The sequence below is a fragment of the Ptychodera flava genome, chromosome 10 (genome assembly GCF_041260155.1).
Source record: "Ptychodera flava strain L36383 chromosome 10, AS_Pfla_20210202, whole genome shotgun sequence".
Taxonomy (NCBI): domain Eukaryota; kingdom Metazoa; phylum Hemichordata; class Enteropneusta; family Ptychoderidae; genus Ptychodera; species Ptychodera flava.
In genome coordinates this window covers 3,565,989-3,592,637 of record NC_091937.1, presented here as the reverse complement: position 1 = coordinate 3,592,637, position 26,649 = coordinate 3,565,989, and the positions used below count along the sequence as shown (strand labels likewise).

Sequence of the window (26,649 nt, the reverse complement as noted above, 5' to 3'; positions counted from 1 at the left end):
ACCTTTCACCTTTGCCCCAACGTGAGAGACAAGCGGAAAGTTGACAGCGAGCGTGGTGAGGTAAAGTTGTCCGTAATCTGAAGCCACTTTGAACTAACTAATGTTTTGTATAAGGCTCGTTTTGACTGTTAAAGGAGAGCACCGGATGTCGATCGGTTGATAGGGATTTGTTTTATAAATACGACGCAGTTCCTATGATAGAACTGATCATGGTACGTCCTTGTGCTTAGTACTTTTCACCACCATCGTCACGGGTGACTACACCAGACACAGGGTTAGTCAGAGACCTACGATCGATCATCGTCATACGTCGCACCACTTCGGATACCAAGATGAAGCTCAAAACGAAGAAAATTCTGACTAACATCACAACGTACATTTTCTTTCTGATGGGAGGCATTGAATACGGTAAGGAGAGAGTCATTTTTGTTCAATCACATTTAGCGTATAATGATGTCGGCCAGAGTCGGGGGCGTGTCATCGCTGACTTTGCACTGCAAACGGTGGGAATCTGAAGACACATCTGGAATCGGGTGATCCGATGAACGGATTAGTAAAATATTAACAGTGCCCTAGTGCTACGTTTGATATGTGAAATCCTACAACGATTATGGTATGACTAGATAGTCAATAATGTGAAGTGATCTATCGTTTGATCTATCGTTTGTTGATGTTCACGGTGAAGATTCACCCAAAACCTAAACTCCACTGTTTGTTTTGATGAGATCTTCAAAAATATAAAAATATATGAAACATTTGTCCTTTTTGTCGGCAGTCAATGTTTGAGTGTATCCGTGACTGTGATCAGGTGAATACATTCGCATAAACTTTGTGTTGCATGTTACTTGTTGCGATAGGAAACTTTGCTGCCGACCAGACAGGCACTTCTAATAACACATCTGACTATGAATTTTCTCCTCATTGCTGCGCATTTCCATATCTCTGGTGTCTTCACCTTTAGATTGTAACTCATCATCATTTTGGCTCTATTTTATTGTCAATTTAGATCAACTTTTCGAAAGCTTTCAGGATTTCAATGGAAAGCCATTAAATGCCAACCTTAATTGTGTGTTTACAGATCATAAAGAAAATGACTGCAGAATAACGGTTGATTTTCAAACTTTTTGAACAAATTTTTTCTGAAACAATCTCAACATGATAATAATACATGACTTTTCAATGTTGAAAAAAGACGTACAGTGGTGAAACACTTTCAATTTTGACTCATTTTGCACTCTACCGTTTATGCTGTTAAGATAGTGCATTGGCAATTACAGCAATTCTCAGTTTGTGGTAAATGGAAAAGAATTACTGGGCATTAAGGTAGAGTGTGCCTCAGGGACAGATATTTGAACTCTGAAACCTTTGCAATATTCTTTTGGCCAACGAATACTTGTGGAGGCTCAGTTTGAAGTTTGCTTAATTTTCTTGAAATCGGGAATTTTGTTGTCTCAGGACTACCCATAGAGATAACACAGGATTTGCAGCCATTGTAAATATCATATGTTGGTAAATATTGGGTAATTTGATTCTCTAGTACCAAACATTTGCATGGCGATTCATGATTTTGTACTTGATTTTTAGACAGAATGGTTGAAAGTTTGCCTGTGCTTACGTCAAGTTTGAGTAAATGTTTAAATCTTGCATTTTCGAGGTATGAACTACCTTAATAGCACTCAAGTCCCTCCCATTGCAGTAATTGATGTATTGATGCTCCAGCTTCTGCAGCTGTATACCTTTCATACATTTTCTGATTATTCCATACCTGTATTAGTTCATTGCAAACATGACTTCATTCTTCCAGATTGACCAAGGCGGTTACTTTCAGTATGCAGATAGAATTCAGAGTTAGCGTGATTTACATATGGTTCACTTAAAAAGGCTACGAAAGAGAAATATGTTTTTCTTCCTTTCCTTCCTTTTGTCAATTTTTTTTTCCAATATTTTCTGTCTACAGCTGTGATATTACCCACTCTGAATATGTATCTCAAAACAATGGATGCAGAACCTATCTTCCTTGGTATGTCACTGTCTGCCTTCAGTCTGTCTGCATTGTTTGCCGGACCAATATTTGGAAAGTGGCATGATAAAACTGGGAAAGTCAAGGTCATCATTTTGTTTGGAAATGTCTGGGAAATAGCTGGTAAGTTGTTAAATGATAAGTGTAGTTTAATTCATTTAATCCATTCAAAAGCTCTGACATTTTGGAAACACATACCCCCAGAATTGTTGTGAAAAGGCAGTTCTTGGACAGAGATACCTTGTAGAGTTTTTATCCATTGAATAGCCCCAACTATATATATATATATATATATATATATATTATATATATATATATATATATATATATATTTATCACATGCACAAGCCAAGTTTGTCGTCTCCGAACAAAAAATACGGGATTTATTCTCTGGTCGTTCTACGTCACGACAACCCGCGTCTATGTCATCAATTTTGGTGCGTCGGACCTTTTTTTGTCGATCTTCGGTGTGCTCGTAAATATGTAAACAAACAACATGGTGGCCGATGTTTCTCCCACGATCAAAAGTCATGTAATGCAATCGATATTTTCACAGACTACCACGTTACTAATCCGAACAATGTAAACACAAGAGTGTACCGCCTGTATATTCCGAAGGAATTACGTGAATAATTTGCAGAAACAACGAACTCGAAGCTGGTCGCGTATACCGTGGGTTCCGTACGCATTGCAAACAGGGTCAGGCGCGACGTTTACAGTGTTCGCGCCGTCGAGATTCAGTCGATATTTGTTCCCGAAAAATAGCGTATCTTCGTCTGTGATAAATTTCTAGGACTATGCTATCTTTGAAATAGAGTATAACTTTGCGGAAGGTAGCCTACATGTAGACCGAGAGCTGTCATTTGCTCCACACACGAACGAACGTGAGCGCAAATGCACACGACGGACGACTGGAAATGATTGACAACTTCTGCACGGCGTACTGATGTTTATTCCTAAAGTAGTTCAAAAGTTTAAACGCGGAATCGTCATGGAAAACTTATTTTATTTTGCAAAAAATAACGAATTCTTGGCTTGTGCATGTGATAAGTATATTATTCCCTAATATTTTCTTCGTTCAGCTCGGAAAATACTCGTGACGTAATGACCGTGTCACCACTTGTCTTCGACTCGTGGTGACACGGTCGTTACGTCACTCGTATTTTCCTTCGCTGAACGAAGAAAAATATTAGGGAATAATATCTAAATATAATATATATATATATATATATATATATATATATATATATATATATATACATACTTACACACACACACACACACACATGAAATGTATACATATATGTACAAGGCAGATTTTGCATAGACAGCTAATTTGCAATGTCTAAATCATGAATATAAATTTCTGATTAGGCCTTTGACAAATAATCTTGAAACAAATAGGAAGTAATAAACAGAAATTATACGATTGTAAATTTGTCAAAAGACATTCCTTTCCATCTGGTGAAAAGTCTGCTATGACAATAGATTGTAGAATTCCTGCTGTGCAAACAATGATCAAAACATTGAAACAAAAAGGTTATTTTTATCCTAGCTGTGGAACAGAGGCCAATAAATCACAGCTACAATTTCTTCCTCATTCAACCAAAATTGGGTCTTGATGATGTTAGACCTATTTCCACTGTACAGAGCACTAATTCATGTCTGCATAAAAGTAATTTGAGCAAGTATGGTCAAGAAATTTAAGCAAGACAGTTCAAACACATTTGAATTTGAATTAAATCCATGTTTTCTTGTCAACACATTTTTATATATTGCTAATAATGTTTATGTTGTTCACATTTTTTCTGTAGGAAATTTCATGTATTTTGTTGGAATAAATAAATACTTCATTGTACTCAGCAGATTAGTGGCTGGTAAGTTGTCTTTTTCAGAAAATCATTAAATTTGTCCCATTTACTATTTGTAATTTTGAAGTCTGCGTTCTTATTGTTCAGTACAAAATTATTGAGATGAATTACAGATGAGAGCCTACAGTACTGTTCACATAGAAATTATGAATGACGGCATACAGTTCTGCTCACATAAAACTGTGCAAGAAAGAATTATATAGTACTGGTAATGTAATTTTTTGTATATGAAGGCAAAATTTTCAAAAAAACAAAAAACAAAACAGCAATATACCAAGGCTATTCTTAAACTACATATTCATGTGAATTTAGTAAACTGTTTATTATGGAGCAATATGCATAATCTTCATTAATACTGGTTCAGTTCCTCAATTATCGTAGTCATTGTTTGTTACATATTATGTGCTTAGTAATGCATTATGTGTAGGAGAAATGTAGTAGTATTCTCAAATATTTATAGGATAGATGTAGTATATGAAAGTGATTTACTTCATCCAGGGAGTAGAAGTAGATCACAAGGTTTTGATCTGTTCACAACATTTATGCATAAATCATAGCAGGTGCATATACATGGAGTGAACTTGTCAAAACAAAGTTGTATACCCATTGCATACCCATAAGCATATTTGCATTGTCACGGCACGAACAGCACGTGGTGTCATCGTCTCCGAAATTTATCAGGTTTTTCTCCGTTTTCAATACACCTCTGGTCACTAAACCCTTCTCAAGACGATATGCAATGACTGTGAAACAACGAGTAATGTGAGATTATGCCAGGGGGACTTGGTTCTCTGCAAAACATGTGAAAGAAAACGATTCCCTCGAAACACCAGGCGGAATGACAATGCAGGTGGACCCAAGATGGCAGAAGGTGAGAATCAAACTGCACCAACCCTTTCTTCTGAAAGTATTGAAAAGAGGCTTGCGTCACTCTGTGAAAACGTCGATAAGATACCGAATATCACCACTACTTTGAATGAACTTCAGAAATCTGTGAATTATATGAACTCTTTCTTTGAGGATTACCGGAGACAAATGAAAGCGCTCGAACTAGAAAACAAAGAGCTACGGGGTCAGCTTGAAACAACATTGGGGAAGCTAAATACAGCAGAACGAGAAATTGAGTCTTTACACCACTACACCCGTTGCAACAATTTAGAGTTGTATGGTATACCGCAAACCAAAGACGAAAACACAGACCTGGTCGTTATAAAAGTAGCAGAAGCCGCAGGAATACCTATGAGCGAGAACGATATTGACTTCAGTCATCGACTCCCAGTAAAACAAAACCAACAAACATCGGGGATAGTAGTCCGCTTCATGAGAAGAAGTGTCCGGAACAAGCTGTACAAATTTAAGAAGAATTTAAAAAACAAGAAGGTGTCGGACTTGGGCATAGCTGGTCTGCAGGTAGCCAATCAAAGCATGTATATAAACGAGCAGCTTACAGAACAGTCCCGACAACTTTTTCGTGACACTAATGCCAAAAGGAAAGCAGCGAAATGGAAATATATATGGACTAATAACGGTAAGATTTACGCCAGGAAAGACGTGGTTTCAACATCTATCGCAGTCCGTTCCAAACAAGACATCCAATGCATCAAATGAAAGATTTTCTGAAGATTCTCTTTAGGATACTGTGACATCTACAATGGACACTGAATATATGGCCAATTTATTTTCTCACTACAGCAATTGTAAGTCGTATGATCTAGACTCATTCAGAAATGACGATTCACCCGCTTCTTTGCGACAATCTTTTTCAGTTTTTCACTTGAACATTAGGTCCATCAAGAACAAATTCGATGACCTGTCAATTCTCCTTCAGCAATTGAAATGCAAATTTTCAGTAGTAGGTGTAAGTGAGACGTGGTTACATAACGATTCCGACACCTCCATTTACAACCTGCCATCGTATGATTTTATTTCAAAAAGTCGTGAAGGTGCTAAAGGTGGAGGCGTGGGTTTATATTTGCATGAATCACTCTCCTATTCCATCATTACCCACCCGCTCTCAGCTACTGCGAATATTATTTATTGAAACTCTGTTGGAAAATAAAAAAGTGGCTCTCGGCATCATTTACCGTAAGCCAAATACACCTGTTCAAGATTTCTTAGAAAGCCTTGATACGTGTCTCAGTAACATTGCAGAAAACCATGACAGGTGTATAATTATCGGTGATATGAATATCGACACAGCTGTTTCCAATAGTGTAAACACTGCATATACAACAGTTCTAAGTAGCAATAACTACAGACAAATCATAGATACCCCAACTCGTATTACAGATTATTCTTCCACCATTATCGATCATTGTCTTGTGAACTTTAATGACTATTTCATTGAAGCTGGTACACTTCAAACAGATCTGAGTGATCACCTTCCTACATTTGCATTTATAAGAAACTTACGTCACGTTTTCACCAACAAAGGTCCCACTATTAAGTACGATTTTTCGTCTTACTGCTCAGCCTCTTTTAAGGCTGACTTAGCCGACATTTCTTGGGAACCAGTTTTTAATTCTTCTGATGCAAATGAGGCTTATGAATGTTTTTACAAGATTTTCCATGATATAATAATGAAAAATGTTCCTGTTAAATGTACACGCTCAAAATCCAAGTCATTAAATAAACCTTGGCTAACTAAGGGCTTAACCATTTCCATTAGACATAAACACAGGCTTTTTCGAAATCAAAACGGGCTGGGCCTAAATCACAGGTGCATTCTAAGTATAAACAATATCGTAATATGTTAACCAAACTATTGAAACATGCCAAAAGGTCTTACTACTATAGGAAACTTACTGCTTCTGCACAGAATACAAACAAAACTTGGGAAATTATTAATGAACTTTTAAACCGGTCATCTAACTCTGGAAAGTATCCTAATAAAATTAAGTCAGACCATGATCCTAACAAATATCTCACACATAGTAAGGATATAACCAACACGTTCAATAACTACTTTGCTGATATTGGTAATAAGTTGTCATCACAAATAACCTGCGATGTCAGTTTTCTATGATTTCCTCGAACATAGTCTATCGAACTCTTTCTTTTTCTGTCCTATCAGTGAACAAGATGTCAGGGAAATAATTCTCAAACTAGATACTCAAAAAGCGTATGGCCACGATGAAATTCACCCAAAACTTGTAAAAGATGCTGTTGATTATATATCAAAGCCACTCGCCTATTTGATAAATCGTTCTCTTTCTAATGGTAGTTTTCCCGATAAATTAAAAGTTGCAAAGGTTATTCCTGTCTTTAAGAAAGGGTCAGCTCATGAAGTTTGTAATTATAGACCTATTTCTCTTTATCTATTATTAGCAAAATATATGAAAGTGTAGTAAATAAACAATTATGTGCCTTTCTGGATAAGTACAATATTCTAGTAGACAGTCAGTATGGTTTTCGAAAACGACATAGTACAAACTTGCCTTAGCTGACCTTACAAATGAGATTGCACAACAGATCGACCATGGCTGTATTACACTTGGAATATTCATTGATACTGATCTGAAAAGGCCTTTGATACAATAAACCATGAGATCTTATTATCCAAATTACATCATTATGGGATTCGTGGACCTGCGCATGACTGGTTTAAATCCTATTTGCATAACAGGCGTCAGTTTGTACATATGAATGGTTGCTCCTCAGATAGCCGACATATTTCATGTGGAGTTCCTCAAGGCTCAATACTCGGGCCACTTCTTTTTCTAATCTACATTAATGACATCCACAAATCTTCTTCTATGTTCCAATTTAGATTATTTGCTGATGACACAAGTTTATTTCATTCACTTAATTCTTCACGTCTCAACTTAAATTCCTTAACCAGCGAAATTAATAAAGTTTCTGATTGGTGTAAAGCCAATAAACTTACGATAAATATAGACAAAACTAATTATTTGGTTTTCAAATCACCATATAAACATATTTCCGTTGAAGGTGATTTGTCTATTAGTAATGTACAAATTGAACATGTTCCTCATGCTGTGTATCTTGGTGTTTCACTGGATCCTTCCCTCTCATGGAAATACCATATAAATAAGATTGTCAACAAAATTAGCCCAAAAGTTGGTATATTTTCATACTTAAGATATTTTTTACCGAAATCTGTAATGCTTTTGTTGTACAATTCTTTAATATTACCTCATATGAGCTATTGTATCGAAATCTGGGGTAATGCCTTCAAATCTTTCATTGACCCACTTCTAAAACTTCAAAAGAAGATTGTGCGCTTACTAACATTTTCAAAGTTCTGTGAACCTAGTGAACCTTTATTTAAAAACTAGGTATTCTGGATATTCATAAATTATTCAAATATCAGATATGAACATTCATTTATGACTTATATGATTACCAATATGCACATTCAATCGATCGGTACGCTTCATGTGCTTCTCACTCATATTTCACTAGGTCTGTGAATAATGAAAATTTTTTGTATCCAAAGGTAAATTTACACAGAACAAAACATAATATTACGTATTCGGTTGCAAAGTGCTGGAATGATATTCCGGTCTCCATAAAGCTAAGCAGGTCAAGAAATTCTTTCAAGCGGGCCCTGAAAGCCTTCCTTCTCGGTAGAGACTAAACTGTTTTTTACTGAGCGACTGTACTTTTATTACCTTTATATTTAAAATTATTTGCATCTTATATTATATTTTTAATTTATTTACCTATTCACCTTCAGTATGTTTTTTTACTGTTTTAGTCTATTGTGATTGAACTTTGATGACTGGGCCAAGGACTAGATTAGTTCTTGAAGAACTACATCCTTGGTCCTCACCAGATTTTGTGTGTGTGACTTTTTTCCATAAAAGTAAAACCATTTCTTTGGTGTTTTTTTATCAATCTCCTGATTTTTTACTTATTGTAAGATTTTTTTTTATTTGTTTATTACATTCGCATGTATTATAATTTCTGGTGAAATGAATAAAATTAAAAAATAAAAATTAAATTAAAAAAAAAAAAAAAAATTAAAAAATTGCTGAGGTGGTTTATTGGTGTTATACAATAACAGTCCATTGAAAATCTGGCATAAAACATCAGAGAGGGATTTTTTCTACTAAGAGCTTGTGTGTGTTCCAGCCATGCTATATCACAAACATACCACTGTTATTTCACATCTCAACCAACCAATCAAGTAAATGATTGCTGTATTGTATCATTAATATAGTACTGGTATGATATCATTTGAGATGTTTTTAGGATAGCTGCAATATTCTTTACACATATCTGTACGCCATTCTTTACTAACCAATGCCATGTTCCATCAGGTGTTGGCAGTGGTGTTGGTGCTGCCATTTTTGCACAGATCACTCACACTACAACTAAAAAAGAGAGAACTGCTGCTATTTCAATCGCCATGGCATCCAGACAAATCGGTCTACTTCTAGGTCCAGGACTGAACCTATTTTTGGAACATTTAAATGGATACATTGGACCATGGGAAGTTAACAATTTAACCTCTCCAGGGGTGAGTTTGCCTTTACACATACATGTACCAGTAGCTGTAGGCCAATTAAAATATGCATTGTTTACATAATTGTTTTCAAAACTGACACTCTGTACTCAAGATTTTCCTTAAATATATGTATATACATTAGAGATGAATGACTAGTTAATATCTCTCAATAAAAATTGCAAATGCCAGATGAATTAAGGTCAAAAACACCTGTACATGTAACTTATGGCATTTAATGGTACAGTAAGTTTCAGTATCAGAAAACATGGAGACCAATAATAGTAATGCGCAGTCCACAACTTTGGGTGTTATTAGATGGTATTTGACTTTTATCCTTAAAACTGTTTTATCCACACCTTGGGAAAATTTACACACCATTATAGACAATTTTTCTACCCCAATGGTTCAGTCTGAAATCACTATATTGTCAATTTTGCTGTTAAAGTTTTATTGTAAAAGGTGTATAGTGATAGGGTCATTTACAAAATATCAGGATTTTATGTCCGGTGTTATCCTGGACAGTACAATCGGACAATGCCTCAGCCGTAAGATGTGAGCAAACATAAATCTCAGTATTTCATGGATATTAGATCATCTGTCAATAGATAGTAACTTGTAGCCATGGTGACATATCTGTAAACAAGGTCCAGGATAACTTTGCCATGTAAATAATGTCATATGATAAAGTGACTTATTGCATAATTTTTTGACATTTTTCAGATTTTCATGTGTGCCATGTGGATTTTGATGGAAATAATGGTAATATTCATGTACTACGACATTCCACCTCTGGAAGAACAGGAGAAAATACTGGCGGAAGAAGCAAAGGAGGCCAACCAAGGGAATAGTGTGACAGGAGAGAGTGATCCACTTCTAGTCAATGCAGCAGATAGCAATGATAGCAAAGTGAACAAAATGCATTCATATGCAAGTACAGAAGCAATATCAACAGCTGGTGTTGATAATTACAGTACAAATATCAATACTAAAGATATAGAACAGTTTTCTAGAGAGGGTGGGAATTACGGGGCACATAGTGGGTCAGGCACCTATGGTAGTGTTGAGAACCATGTTACAAGTCCAGAGACTGGAGAAAATCAGGATGACAATATAAGTTATGATGGACATGTTGCCATAGAGAGTAGAGAACTGAGAGAAGCTAAGCAGTATGCAATGGATGAAGGTTCTGAATTGTATCCTGGTAAATGGTCATTAAGAAAAGGTAAGCCACAAACTTTATTATCAATTCTCAGATGCTATATGAACTCCATTATGTTTCTCCCTTGCACTCTTGCATTGTAACCAGGGTCAGGCGCAATGTTATACAGTGTTCACGCCATTGAAATTCAGTCAAATTTTTGTTCCCGCAAAATAGCGTAACTTTGTCTGAGGTAAATTTCTAGGCCTATGCTATATTTGAAAGAGTGTATAACTTTGCGGAAGGTACGTGAAGATTGAAAGATCCATGTCTGGCATTTGCTCCATTACGCGAAAGTGAACGCTGTGTTCCTCGTTCACGCGACGGACGACTAGAAATGATTGACAACTTGCCCATGGCGTATTGATATTATTCATAAAGTAGTTCAAAAGTTTAAGCGTGGAATCGTTATAGAAAACTTCTTGTACTTTGCAAAATATAACGAATTCTTTGCTTGTGCATGTGATAAGTATGTCATTCCCCAATATTTTTCTTCGTTCAGCTCAGAAAATACTCGTGACGTAATGACCATGTCACCGCGAGTCTTCGACTCGTAGTGACACAGTCATTACGTTACTTGTATTTTCCTTCCCTGAATGAAGAAATATATCAGGGAATAACATCTCATTGTCTATATGACATAGTACACCTAAAGTGTCATATAAACAATAACTTTCAGGGCTCGAAATTAACTTTTTAACCTGGTAGTCCACTTGGGCTACCATTTTCTGAAGTTGGTAGCCCAGTGACAATGGCTGGTAGTCCATGAATATTTTAGTTTAGGGATACTGTACTCGTCTGAGTATAAGCCCCGGTTCAGCAACACAAAATAGCAGTAAAACTAGGGGCTTCAACTCGAGAAACCCCATGTTATGTGTCACGAACGCTTAATTTATGCCAATTTATGTACATTTTAACACTTTCTATCACTTTCAAAATCGGCTTACACATCCAAAGAAATTGTAACTTGAGTAAAGAAAAACAGAAAAAAAATATTCTCATGATCTTTATGAACTGGCATGCCTTGTTACACCCGAGTCTCTCTATACAGAACGTAATACATTGATACTGATCGACAACCATAGATAAAAGACAGCGAAACTCAGCCAAGCTTAACTGACACAGTGTTTTATATTACTATTTCAAATCAAACTGATTACACAATCTCTTGATACAGAAGTGACAGTTTTGTGAAATTTCAGCATCACAACCCCAAAACTTGACACAAGTACATCTTGTATGCTGCCGATCAACAGCATAGTATCAAACGCTCTGCATCTTGTGAAAACAACAACATAACAATGGAAATTTTAATAGTTACCAGAAAAAAAACTCTTCACAGATGAAATGATAATTGCTTCAAACAAATGAAACTGCATGTTGACTGCATTTAGCTCGTCCCAAAGTGACGGACATCGCACGCCAAGTATTTCATGTCCCAGGCTTTGGTAGTCCGTGTGGGCTACCATTTCATGGACTTTGGTAGCCCCAGGGAAAAGTTGGTAGTCTGTGGACGCGGGACTACCGCTAATTTCGAGCCCTGACTTTTGTCTTTATGATATAATACATAAAACTGATGTAACATTCATGAAAGACACTGCATGTACATAGTAATGTATTTGTTGTCAGTCATCACATTTAGATGTAGATCTCAGTCTTGTTCAGTCTGTTTTGCTGAATACTTCATGGCTCCAACTTGTAGAGATGGTCATGTTGTATCAGCAGAGTGAGTTTTCGCTTTAAATATGATAACAAGCCAGTTTTATAAGTTAATTATTCTATTAGTATCGTGAATTGAGCCATAAGGTATCAGATTGTCAAATACACCATACTGGTACATTCTCTTTATGTATGTTGATTGCTACTCAGTGCTGGTACCATTGATATTTTCATCAACCTTTTCTCATTTAGAATTCATCAGAGAAGAAGTAGTTGTAATTCTAGCTGCCCAGTTTTTCTTCCTTTTCAATCAGACATCTTTAGAGGTAAGTTATGTACCATTCTATTATCACTGAATGATATGATCAAAGGAAGTATGTGCATGTAGGTGTTGTTGAGCGAAGTCTCTATTTGTATTTGACAATTTAGAGTAATCACACCATTCATTCATGGCTTTCTTATCAGAATGAGAACATTTTTGACAGATTCAGTAGGAGTGGAAACGTTTTCTGAGGTTGTTATTTTGAAAATGTGTATACACAGTACAGATTTGATAACACCATGATTACATTTTGAATCATGTCATACATGTACCAGTAATCTGCTTTTACCCAATTACTGGATACTGTGGGCCAAAACAGTGTCCTATGTCGGTCGCCACAATGTCTGTCTGTGCCCGTGTCTGTGTGTGTGTGGTGTGTGTCTGTGGGTTTCCATCAAACTATCTGCAGAGGGCTTTGTCTCAATTTCATACAATTTGGTACATGGCATCATCTAAAAAGATCTCTGTCAGACTAAATTTTGCATAATTAATAAATTTATTTAGGCTACCGGTATATCTCAAGAATTATTCCACTGAACTTCATGAAACTCAGCAGGTACTCAAACTATTCTATGATCTAACTGTGCTAAAAGTTTGGTTGACGTGGGTTATTGATGTTCAGCTCGTTTGCATTTTATTTAATGAATTTCTGTGATACGACTTTGTATTAGTGATTAGTACACTGATTTTACCGAACCCTTGCTATATATTGATCATACTTAGCTCTACTTATGTTGTAAGTTTTATGAGCATGATAGTCAAATTATTGGCTCATTTGCATATTTAATGAATTTCTGTAATTAGGTTCTAAATCAATATGCCGAGCACTGATTTTGACTGGACCTCTGCATACCCAGTGTTAGTTGTAGTAAAAGTTTGATGAGCATAATAATTCATTTGCATATGTAATGAAATTCTGTATTAAGGTCATGTATCGAAAGTGAATGTATGTACATTGGTTATACATAGACTTATTCATATTATTCATGCCTAAAGTTTTATGACCATGAAATACTGATTGATAGCCTATTTGCATATTTAATGAAATTCTGTAATCAAGCTAATATTGTATGTGAAAGTGAATCTAAAGAATTTGATCAGACTTCTATGATACAGCATTTATACTTTAAGTCATGTTGGAAATTGGCATATCATAATAAGCTTATTTACACATTTAATGATTTTCTGTTATTAGGCCATGAACATGTTTGACGTACATTTGCTTATGCAGAAAGTGTAATGTACATGACATGTTTATATCATAGTGACATTTCATCATACTGAAAGTTTGATGAGTTTCACATGTCATAATTAGTTCATTTGCATATCTACATATGACTCATTGTATTTAGGTCAAATATCAAAGCTGAATACTCTAACTTTGAACAAGTACAACATTGATGAATGAATTGTGTTTACTTCAAACATTGTAAACATGGTTTGTGTGTTGCATATGCAAATATGGATAAACACCTTTTATGCTGTTTTTGCTTCCGTACAATGTTTCTTATACATTGTTCTTGGTACGTGGTGTCCACTTAAGTCTTACTTTGATTGATTGATTGATTGATTGATCGATTTACCTGTTTTTATTTATTTGTTTATTTATTTATATATTTATATATGTGTTTGTATTTTAATTTTCTGTTGCAGACATTACTGACACCATACACACTCCAATATCTTAATTTCAATGAAATTCAAAACAGTCTTCTTTACTGTGGAGCAGGTCTTGAGGTAAGAAAACCAGTTCTACAGTCACTGAGTCACATTTTTCAACATTTTCAGTAAGGCCAAGAAAAATAAAAAGTTTGTTTCACATTCTCATGTGTGTCAATTCAGACCCGCCGTGTCAACCTTTTTTCTGCTCATGAGGAAATAAAATTTAAAAACAACGCAAAAATGCGCGATTATAGTGCATAATACAGTGTTGTATAAAACAGAACTGTAAACAAAATAACTGATAACATTCCATTCAGAACTGTACACATATGTAACTGTTATATTAAGCTTTCAAAACTGTGCATTGCTGGACTAAAAGTCAAACCACAGAACTGTTGCTATACAAAAATACTAAAGCAACACTGCTGTGCATTTATCTCTGTGTGCAGTCCTATGTTGTTTTCATCTTTTTTGCATTTAGTTGTTGGTTGAAGAATAAAAAAAATTGAGAAGAAGAAAAAAACCGCGTCACCACATCATTTTTGCAATATGTCTAGGATGAGAAACAAACTTTTTTGTTTTTCCTCGACTAATGTGTATGCTTATGATGATGGCTCTCATTGTATCTTCAGATATCAAAAGATTTCATTTCATCAGCAGAGATCTGCTAAAACTAGCGATTTTGTGTTCATTACAGCTTACTACCAACAAACAGAATATCTGCTGGGGTTTTATCTTTTTATGGCGCTGATAATATTGGCTTTTTTCTGTATATATGGCTGTGTTGTTACATTGCTATAGCCTATTAACAATCTGGTAGAGCAAAATGGAAATTCAACAAATTTTGAAAATGTATGTGTGATCTTAGCTTTTCTTTGAGCAGTGAAAGAAATTTTACTTTACATGATTTATTAACTTAGATCAAAAACTGCTGTAACGAAGCATGTGCCAAAGACGGATTACTTGTAACCTGTTTGTGCAAGAAATATTTACACTCTATTGTTTTCTATGATGTGAAACTAAAGACATGATCTTCAAAGAAGCTGCTATGTCAACAAATATTACAGACTAGCAGCTTGCAATTGAACTTTGTAGAATTTAAACACAAATAAAACTCATTGCTTTTGACCTCCGACCTCTCCCCTTAATGAAACCAACCCCCTCCCCTTAATGAAAGTTTAGGAGTGTAATATCTGATGGTAGCTTATGAATTGAACCTCTCAGAAACATGATGAATTTCTGAAAAAGTTTGTGGAAAGTTAAACTGCTAGTACCATATGTTTTTGAAAAACAAACATCTTGTCACAAAATCTAAACAGTAATTTAGTATTACACACGTAACACAACTGCATTTCATTATTAAAGGTGGCATAGAGTGTAATTTTGACACAACGGTCGGAATAGTGCAACACCTCCCTTTAAAGACAATGATACATAGTTCATCAAGCTAATATGCTTCATATGCCATAGCTCTCATGTGAATATTCTCTAAAAATTGAACATTATCAACAGGTATAGAGAATGACATTTGAGGAATGAGCCATGTCAAAATAAGTGTTTGACCGTAAGACCATCTGCTGGTCAGAACATAGTTGTAATATCAGTATTTTACATAGTGATATTAAACAAATAGTAATTATCCACATCCTTGTCAGTCAGATCAGCATACATAAAACTCACCCATATATTTCTACTTTCAGGTTATATTTGCATTTGTGCTGATCAAATTTTTAAGCAAAAAAGTTGAAGACAGAACACTGTTGGCTTTTGGTTTCATAATAGAACTTGTAAGCATCACAGGTGCTCTGGTTTATATGCCAATGGTCAAACAAGGTATGTGTATCTTGCCATCTTTACTTGTTACCCATGTCATAATTCTGCCAAATTCTGTTGAATTTAGAGAAAATGATGTCTTTCAAATACTTTGAGGTTATTACCGAATATCTCAGCTTCTTGTGTCATATCAGCACAAATGTCATTTTTCGTGTATCAAACATGAGACTTAGTTGAGTGTGTGACTGATCACTATCATTTGTATTTAAATGCTGATACAAGACAAGGAAAATTTGACATTTGGTAGTTACTTTAATAGTCACATACACGTACCCTGAATTTTACTAACAGAAACAAACTTAGATCTTGTGGTTCCATTTTTATCCTCCATACACATAAAAATATTTCCATACAATACTGTTCTTCTTAAAATAACTGAGCATACCTGGTTACATCGGGTAAAATTTAAGTAAAGTAGAACATATCATGTTAGACCATTTGTGAAAATTTTTATTTTTATGTATGCCAAACCTGTTTAATACAGAATTTTGCAGATACAACTCTATGCTCTTATATGATGATTTTATGCAGACAGACTTCATTCATAAAAACTGTTTGGCCGTTGTCTCAAGATTTGATTGTATTGTCCATAATCCAAAGTTTCTTCATAGGTCGTCTTCCGTTCCTCTGTATAGAGAATCATAAACAAAGCCCTCCACTTTTACAGACACTGCATTGGCTTAGATTAAATGGCACTTACTGCACATCAGTCCAGTGTTTACATTGTTACATGTATATTGTAATGTAACAGATATTGCTCAACGAGCTACATAATATGACAGAACCCCATGGCCGGTGAGTACAAGCGTGCAGTACAAGCGGTATTTGCACGAGTGCTGCGGTGTATTCGGCGGCAGCCCTTTCACGAGCGAAGTGAGTGAAAGGACAGCCAAATACACCGCAGCACGAGTGCAAATACCGCTAGTACGGCGCGCTTGCACTCACAGGCCATGGGGTTCTGTTATTATTACATATGTTCTGTCTTTTATTTGCATCATTTATCGAGAGAATCGACGATTAGTCGTGCGTACTACTTGTCTGTCAAAGCTTCAGGGTGACCCTGCGGAGTTATATAACATTGACATCACTGTAATGAGGCATGGAATCAGCTTTCACTTTTCATTGGTCAACGCCGCCACACCCTCTATTTTGATTGGCTAAACTATGTTTACTTGTTTATCAAGGATGACGTAAGAGGAACGTTGGTGCGCTCCTACTCTGCTTGCGATCGCTCACACATACACGTAGCCACAGAGAGCCAAACGTAGAGAACTTTGTACATGGGACGCTTTTGATTTTTTCATATTTTGAGCTTTAAATTCTTCTGAATGGTCGATACAAATACAGTTCGAATATTTTTACGGGAAATTTAAGAGTAACATACGGCAAACGTGACTTGTCGACCGATCAAATTTCAGTGTTCACCATGGCACACAAGCGCTCACAGACTGTTATCAATAGCGTGGTCAGAATAAACTGCATGCAATTGTAAACAGGGAATGTCCGGTAAGAAAATACTGGCAAATAACGTCTCTGAAAATGTTAACTGTTTAATTGGCTCCGCTGCGCCCGCAGTTACGTGTGTTTCAATGTATGATGGCCGCCTTGGTACGGCGGCCACCGTGTATCCATGGAGCTAGAAACGGACGTCGCCCGTTGTCAATGTTTTTGCTTCGCTGACAAACAAACTGCTCTTCCGGATAATAAAAATCATCATCACACTATAATAAGTACATGCAATTTTCTTTGTCGTAGTTTTTATCGGTAATATCATGCATTTTACTATAACTAGCATCGAACCAAAGTGAAATGAAATCTTGTAGACGACATTTTTTGTGTTTACAAACAAAAATAGTTCCGGGTCAAAATTGGTAAATACTCATTAACATAAAGGAATGGCATAATGTTTTTGGTATTGCACTGCAGTGCAAATACCGGTAGTACACGCGCGCTTCGATGCGAGTAAACTGTGGTACATATGTAATAATACATTACACTGTTTTGAAATCTGTAACATAATTTTTGTACCACATAAGATGCATGTTACAAGTAGGCTGAGAGAAATACTGGCTGAACAGCACTTTAAGTTGTTTGGACTTGTGGGTCCATAATAGTTACATATCTTTGTAGGTACTTATTAATGCCATAAGAAGTAGCATATCTATTTGTAACAGAGAATGATATCTTAGGATTTGAAACATTAACGTCAATATTGCTCTAAATGAATAACAAGTGAAAAAATATCAACTGAGGTCTACAATATTGTGTTTTAATTTTTCATTTTGAAAGAAAGTGATACACTATCCTCTGCAGTATATTAACCCTTTGACTGCTGTAATTTTTCCCACAAAATGTTTGTTCATCAATTTTCTAATATTTATGAAAATTTGTGTAATTTTTTAATAATTTTAGATCAAATGAACGTACGTGGTAACATACGTAAGCAACATCCACCTAGAAACGTTCCGCCCGTTCCACAGAGGGAGTCTGTGCCAATATTCAGAGTCAAAAGTTGCATAGCTTGCAAATCAGCATCAACTGTGACCTCGCTCCTATCAGCCAGTCAAAGATGTTTTCATAGAGATGTCATTTAGTATCAATTAAAATGTCCTGAATATGCAAATCATAGACTAAGTAAAGCTGCAAAAACTACTGTAGATTTTCGTGATAGGGAAATTAAACATAATTTAAATAGGAAATCTCCAAAAGCTAAATTTTTCACAGATCATAGTGTCAGGTCCACCAGTGTACAGCTTTGTATTGATTTCTGATTCAAAAAAGATGTACCGGAAAAATCTTTCAATGTACATGTGTGCTCGAATGTATGCGGTAGTTCATGGCTTGCCAAGTCTGTTGAGCTTATTGAAGTTTATTCCTTCAATTTAATGTTAAGATAAACTCTTGTACTTTGTCACCCAGTAGCAAAAATGCTTTCTCTGAATATGTCATCAACATCTCTGATTTTGTCTGCCATGTTAGTATTCTCATCAAAGTAACTTAGTTGAAGTAACTCAAACAGATATAGAAGCTGATAAAAAGGGCATTTCATGAGCTCTTCAAACTGTTTACCCCAATTCTCTATAAACAGGTCCACCCTCCTTATTGATAACAATGGGTTTGGATCAAATCGTGGTTATGAAAGATTAAAAGAAAATTATGATCGTTTCCGTAATAAAGACGTGGGTGTAATAGCTGTCAATATTTTTTGATAGTTAGAGCCAAAACTACAATGTACTTTGTAGGCACAGTAAACTGGTATACATTATATCACGCTGTCTCTTCCAGGTTTCATTAAAAGATTCAAACAAACCAAGAAATTTTTGCAGATTAACAAAAGTTATAACTTGCTTTGATATTACCAGCAATAAAGGTAAAACTGGACACTGTGCATGGCTGTATTGAGTACAAATAATATGAAATATGTACATACTGTACATCTGTTCTGTGAGTTCTGTGATACAAAACAGAAAAGAGTAATTCATGATTGAAAATCACAAATTTTTGTCTAAAGCAGTGCTGGCATAAACTTATAAGTCACCTGACAAAACAAGGTTATATTAGATGAATATTTTCTATCATAAAAATGAACAGTAAGCAACAACAAGAAAAAGTTGGATATCACATGATTTATGTCACATGTTTGCTAAAATCCTATTTCTGAATTTCTTCTTTTTTCAGGTAGTACCATAGATTTGCTTTTGTTTTTGATTATATTTGTGGTTCAAGTTTTTGGTCTAGCATTCCTGGCAGCACCAGTCATATCGATGTTTTCAAAACATACAACAGAAAGAACTCAGGGTAAGTATTAAAGATACATCATACACTAGTTTTTATGGATATTTTACAAAGTAGAGTGTACAGGTAACCATTGGCTGATCAAATCAGTGTAAAAATCAAGGTACTATAATCAAACCCATTACTTTTTACTTCTCTGTCATTATCAGGAAGGCCAAGTTTGTATAATCATCATGTTTGCCATTTTAACAGTATAGGTACACTGTCAATGAAAATCCTGTTTATGTATATTTTCAGGGATCATGAAATGGTCAAGACCATTTAAGTATTGGACATGTTTATATTTACTGGCCATGTTATTAATGACCTATGTAGACAGTAAAAGCGAGTCTGCTTCTACTGTATATGACTTGACTGATACAAAATCAGAGAGGGACATTTAACCTGACAGAATAAGGTCAAACATTCATTGTTGTTAAGACATGAGCCTAGACAGGGCATTTCCCACCTACAGTAGAATTTCTATCCAACCAACACCAAAGTCAATTTAGTACTTGCACAAGCCTGGCACATGTATACGTTATAAATTACATTGTTGTGCCAGTTCACTCATACTCTAACTGCAAATAGTACTAGAGCAGCAAATCAACCCAGGTGTAAATTATTAGATTTCTGAATTCAGACATCTCAGCTCATTGATCAATGCCAGCTATGGTTATAACACACTGTACAAATAACCAATATGTCATATTGTTACTCTGTCACAAACTATGTGTTTCTCTTTGTGACCCACTTACACATCAAACACTCATGCTGTACAGTTCTCAGTTGAAAGTATTTTCTCTCAATTTTTGTAAGAGAATGGTGTTTCAATCTCAGTACCATTTCAGTTTTCCTCTAATGTTATGTATTAAAGGGACGAAGTCAGCCATTTTCATGAATTTTGTTTGATACAAGACACTGTTTATATTGTTTGACATTTTGAAAGATAATGAGTGAATGGGTGACCATGCATATATTCGACCCCAATTTTAGACAAATTAAATGAAACCATTGCGAAAATGAATTAATGGTCATGACCATTAATTCATTTTCACCATGGTTTCCTTGATCGTGTCTAAAACTGGGGTTGAATATATGCATGGTCACCCACTCATTCAGTATCTTTCAACATGTCAAACAATATAAACAGTGTCTCGTATCAAACAAAATTCATGAAAAATGGCCGACTTTGTCTCTTTAATATCTTAAAGAAAACCCTGGTAACATGATTGGGAATCTTCATCTACCTCCCTAGTAAAAAATACTGAATCGAAATGAACTGATGATGTGGCAAGCCATAAAAATCATATTTGAACTAAAAGTTCACCTGAGTTCAAAGATTCTCCATGAGAAAATGTGCATGTATCAGATCAAACACTCTGTGAACATATTCAGAGTCAAGTAATTTATTTTTTTAAGATTAAGGAAACAAAACATCAATTAATGCACATGATATAAACTATATCAATGTGAGTAATTGCATGTACAAGGCAGGGTATGTTACTGTAGTGATATTTCAAATCTTTAAAATTACATTCTCAGTAAATTCTCTTCATCACAGTTGAGAAATAATTATCTCCATCCTGATAAAATTTAATATTTGGTGGCTGCTAGTATGGTCATTCTACCAAAATTATCTTTATTTTTACAAATACAAGGCAATGACATTTTACACTGGTGCAACCCGAGCACTGTTGTTGCAGTGTATACAAATTGCATCTGCCACCGAACACTCAGTATTCTACCTACTATTCTTGCATGTTTGCTTTCAAAGTATTGTTATTTTAAATCAAACAAAAAATGGCGACAAACTTCACAGGTTGAGAGACATGTATCAGATATAGGATTGACTAAAAATAAGAATTTACAATATCTATTCCTTCAGCAAGAGACTACTCGCCCTGCCATGCATGGGTCAAATAGTCACCTGCACCTTGCAAGGAGACTATAAAATACACTACAATTGTTTGTGATTACTTTCTGTAAGATGTTTAACCCAGATTTCAAATAAAAAGTGATGTATCCCCTGATAATGTCATAAGTGTTACTAACTTTGAACCATCTATAAATTTCAAAATATGGCATTGTGGTAAAATTCATAGAGTTAGCATATCATTATCAACAGCTCAAAGTCCACATCAAGATTTGGATTTATCTTTTCAACAATGTTTTCTCAGTGTCCATATTTCAAAGCAAATGTTTAGTGTACAAACATTGTCTCTGAGTTGATTTAACCAACTGTCATTATGAATAATCTACCAAATGGTTTGAGTAAACTTTGATCCAATGAATATTACTCACTTGTTTCATTCACCGATAAAGATAATTGTGGAGTGTTGCTTTTTAGCTCCGCTGTCAGCGACGCGGAGCTTATCAAATAGGTTGATTTTCCTCGATCGTCCGTCGTCGTCCGTCAACAATTGCCTTCTCCTCTGAAACCGCAAGTCCAATTGCTTTGAAATTTTATATGCAGTTCACTTGGGGTGACCTCACTTAAGTTTGTTCAAATCGTGGTGAAATTTGTATTTTTGGGGCATTTTTGGTGTTTTTGGTAAAAAAATCTTCTTCTCTGAAAGCGCTCGTCCGATTGCTTTGAAATTCAATGTGCAGTTTACTTAGGGTGACTTCAGTCAGATTTGTTCAAATTTGGTGAAATTTGCATTTTTGTATTTTTAAGGCAATTTTTGTCATTTTGGTAAAAAAATCTTTAAAAATCTTCTTCTTCTTCAAAACTACCGGTCAAATAGCTTTGATATTTGGTACATAGGTCCCCAGGGATGATCTATTTCAGATTTGTTCAAATTGTGCAGAAATATGCAAATTTGCATTTTTTAAGGCAATTTTTGCCATTTTTGGTCAAAAAATGTATTTCTCAAAAAGAACTGGTCTGATAGTTTTGAAATTTGGTATACAGGTTTCTATAGATGAACTAAGTAATATATATTGAATTTCTGATGAAATCTGTTATTTATGTATTTTTGGGGCAATTTTTGCCATTTTGGTCAAAAAATGTGTATTTACAAAAGTACGCATCTGATAGGTTTGAAATTTGGTAAACAGGTTCCTACAGATGAACTAAATGATATTTATTGAAATTATAATGAAATCTGCAATTTTGAATTTTTGGGCAATTTTTTCCATTTTTGGTCAAAAAATGTGTTTCTCAAAAAGTACTGGTCTAACAGCTTTGAAATTGGTATACAGGTTTCTATAGATGAACTAAATTTGATCTTTGAAATTATGATGAAATCTGCAATTTTTATTTTTGGGGGCAATTGTTGCCATTTTTGGTCAGAAATTTTATTCTCAAAAAACTACTCATCAGATAGCTTTGGTTGACATGTTCTTAGGGATGATCCGATGTGATATATTCAAAGTATGATGAAATCTTCAATTGTGTATTTTGCAGCTATTTTAGCCACTTTTCTGGCCACTGTATTGAGCTATCAAAGATTTCCACCTTCTTCATCAACATATGTCAAAAATAGTTATTCTCTACATAAACACAGCGGAGCTATATCGGCCGCTAGGTCGCTTGTTTAGAACTCTTTTAAATAAAAAAACCACTGAGTCATTTTTTAGTAGAGTTGTTAATATTCCTCCAACTTCTTAATTCCAGGATTCAGTCAGGGAATTCGTCGTGGTATTGCTAGTATTGGCACTATCTTAGGTCCATTGTGGGCTGGAGGAGCACTTACAATGTTGCATGTAAATATTGGTGTCATTGTTGGCTTGGTGGCGTTGATATGTGTAAGTATTACATACCCTTCACTTCAAGCTACATGTAGATGTCATCAGGTGTCATAACATGAGACTTAACTATGGAAACATACCACAGTTTTGGTTAATAAGCCAAGAACTTACTAAGAAATTCTGTTGTCATGTGGAATAATATATATAAGTGCCCTGATATTTCATCATAATGTTTAATTTACATCAATGCACATGACTTTGGACCATACAGGTTGTGTTGCCAACTTGTGCCTATGTAGGTATTTCAACAAGATAATGGAGGTTGGATAAGAGAATGTATCATACACAGAACAAAAAGAAAGTACATCTAAAGTTGCTGCTAATAAAGCTGAAAGCTTAGTTTTGTTATCTATTCAATATTTACAGTGTGGTATTGTCAGAAGTCACTCTTGGTCGTTGAAAATCAAATTCTGAGAAGGCACTGTTATTCAGAAATACAATTTATCTCTTATCTCTCTGCAGCTTATGCTAGCATTGTCATGGAAACAACTGAAAGATCCAGTGAAATATTGGTGGATTAGGGATGTTGAAAGTGAAAGTCATGTTGACCTATGATATCCGTTACCAAAGTGACATCTCCCTGAAGCAATGCAATCTGAGACATATATCCATGAAAATCAAAGACTACATATATGGAACTTATAGTATTTTACATAATTTTTTAAAAACTTTACAAAAATCTAACGGCATATTGGGAAAGATTAAGGGAAGAATTTTTTAATGAAATGACAACTTCCTGTCATGCTGTATTTAATCGTGTTATTGTAAAACAAGGCCAGAAACAATTTGTATAAACAACATGACTGTTCATTCAACCAATTTGGTCAAGAAAGTACAATGCAATACATTACAGAGATATCATTCCTTGTCTTGTCAATGTTGATGTTTGAAACCAGTTGTGAATTTGTAGCTGTGAGAGTGAACTGTGTCAAAATGTACTGCTAGTAACAGAATTATTTACAAGGAGTTTTTGCTTGACTTCATACATCAAGAATAGTGAAAAAGAGGTGTGATGCAGTGTTTATAACATTTTTTGAACACAGTGTCAAACACTTTGAATGATATATGTGAATGATAGAGCACTTATGACTTATTACCAGATAAGGATGTGGTGTTGCTACGTTATACACAGACTTCATGCAAGACTTTATTCTTACTGTGACGAGGAATCAATGTCATTAACAAAAATGATTACATAGATCTTTATAAATCTATCCCTTTGAAAAATAAAAAAAATGGTTGTACGACACATTTTGTCAAAAACCTTAGGTACACAAAACCTCCAATTATTTTTTAAGATTTACAGTTTTCCACAGCATTCCGATGCTGACAGATTTTCCAGTAAGTGTAATTCCATTCCTTGTTGCATCGTTTGTACAGTTTGTGTTTCTGGACCAAAATTACACTTTGCAGAATTCTCCTCTATCAGAGTACATATATATACATTTATTAAGTGATAGAGAATTAAAAATATGAGTATGTTAATTTTTACCGGAAACACTGATCACAATAGTCAAAATCAATTATTAAAGGGAGGAAATTCTGTCTGTGACTTTTGGCATGGAACCCATAGACACAATATATCCCAACATCCCCTGTGAATATCCAAAATTTTAAAATGGCTGCTGTATTGAAACTGGGGACCTCGGCAAAGCAGCTTCCCATGGATGAAAGGACGTAACCAAAAGTTTATTTTGCAAAGTCCTGCAGAAAACTACAAAACAAGTGAAAGTAGCCCAGCCACATATGGCGCGATCTCTCCCTTCAACATCAATGTAGAAATCAAATTTTCAATTCAAATAGTGGACAACCACAGTGATCACACAGGTCTTCCTTAGGATTCATACAGTCAGCATTCAAAGGTATACATTGGAGCTAAAACCATGGAGCAGGTCAGCCGCAAGGTACAGGGTTTCAAGAGAACACATAGCTCAGGCAGAGTGGATATCTTTCTGTTGAACAGACTGATAAGAAGATTGAATGTCTTATTTGCAAGATGACAATGACAAGCTGTGATAAGTTTACATACACTGATACATGAATACCTACCTCTCAGTCTTGTATACTTGTGACCTTGATGGATTCAGTAAAAATAAAGTGAATAAACTGTCAATAATGCCTCTTTTTCATCAATGCCTTCATGAAACTTGAACCCCCCACCCCATGGAATGTCAGTGCTTCCTATTCAAGTCCCTTTGTCTCTCAATAAACATGAAGGGTGTTGAAGAAAAGTCCATTCAGTGCAATTTCATTCCATGAAGTCAGTATTTTACTTGGTATTTGTTTGTGAAATACTGATTTATACATAGTATCGTGCCAGTCAGCGTATGTCCCTCCACAAAGGGTCAAAGTTGCATGAAAATACATCTCAGTATGAACTAAAAATTGTTAAAGGATTTGCTCATAATGGATGAACAAAATCATTGTCATGTAAGTCTAAATGATGTATTAACATTTGGCTGTGAACACTGTCATTTCAATGTATTGGTATATCATAATAAACAAAATGTTGTGATTGATGTATATTTATTATATTACTGTTTCATAGCCTTGAAATCTGGTGAAAATTTGGCAAAGGGCACATTGTATTCTAGGAAAGACATTTCCATGGACAAATTTTGATTGAAAGGTTTTCCATCCTTCATATTTTTAACAAAAGGGTGAAAATTCCATTTAAGCCAGTCAGTGTGCTACATCTAATTTTGGTCCACGAGTGCCAAAGGCACACTAGGGTCCGATGTCATCACTCACTCTGTCTGTGTGTCTGTGTTTGTCTTCTGGTTTGCATCCATCCAATTGTAGACAACAAATGTAAGTCAAAGCAAAGTGAAACAAATGCAACCAGTTTAAGAACGATGAATGTTTAGATGATCACATGACTATCCAGAACTGATTGGGTTTTATAGATATGGCTTTCATAATAATCAAAATCTGCATAATTATAATTTTCATAAATTTCAAACATTCATTGTAATGGATGAAATTAACATGTTAATTTTCAGGACCAAGTTTTTCACTTTTAGTCAATGATGTTCTCTGAAATTACTTGTCTGATGGTTTCGAAATGTAGCTTTTAGCTTT

The 26,649-nt window shown here is 35.1% G+C and overlaps 1 protein-coding gene across 1 annotated transcript; it reads left to right on the top strand.

Annotated features, from left to right (window-relative positions):
- On the top strand, nt 1-25,684 carry LOC139141816 (uncharacterized). Its single transcript, XM_070711489.1, has 11 exons — nt 1-408; nt 1,958-2,143; nt 3,835-3,897; nt 9,177-9,376; nt 10,085-10,586; nt 12,474-12,547; nt 14,197-14,280; nt 15,906-16,038; nt 19,717-19,836; nt 23,435-23,565; nt 24,031-25,684. Exons 1-11 carry the CDS (start codon nt 333-335, stop codon nt 24,121-24,123), a joined length of 1,662 nt encoding a protein of 553 aa, XP_070567590.1. The 5' UTR covers nt 1-332; the 3' UTR covers nt 24,124-25,684.
- Nucleotides 25,685-26,649: the final 965 nt, after the last annotated feature.

What these genes read in the sequence shown, in the direction of transcription:
- LOC139141816 (XM_070711489.1), top strand. Translation starts at nt 333, where the DNA reads ATGAAGCTCAAAACGAAGAAAATTCTGACTAACATCACAACGTACATT. An exon ending in ACTCAGCAGATTAGTGGCTG is followed by an intron (nt 3,898 to 9,176) that starts GTAAGTTGTCTT and finishes ATGTTCCATCAG; the next exon opens with GTGTTGGCAGTGGTGTTGGT. An exon ending in ACAATTTAACCTCTCCAGGG is followed by an intron (nt 9,377 to 10,084) that starts GTGAGTTTGCCT and finishes GACATTTTTCAG; the next exon opens with ATTTTCATGTGTGCCATGTG.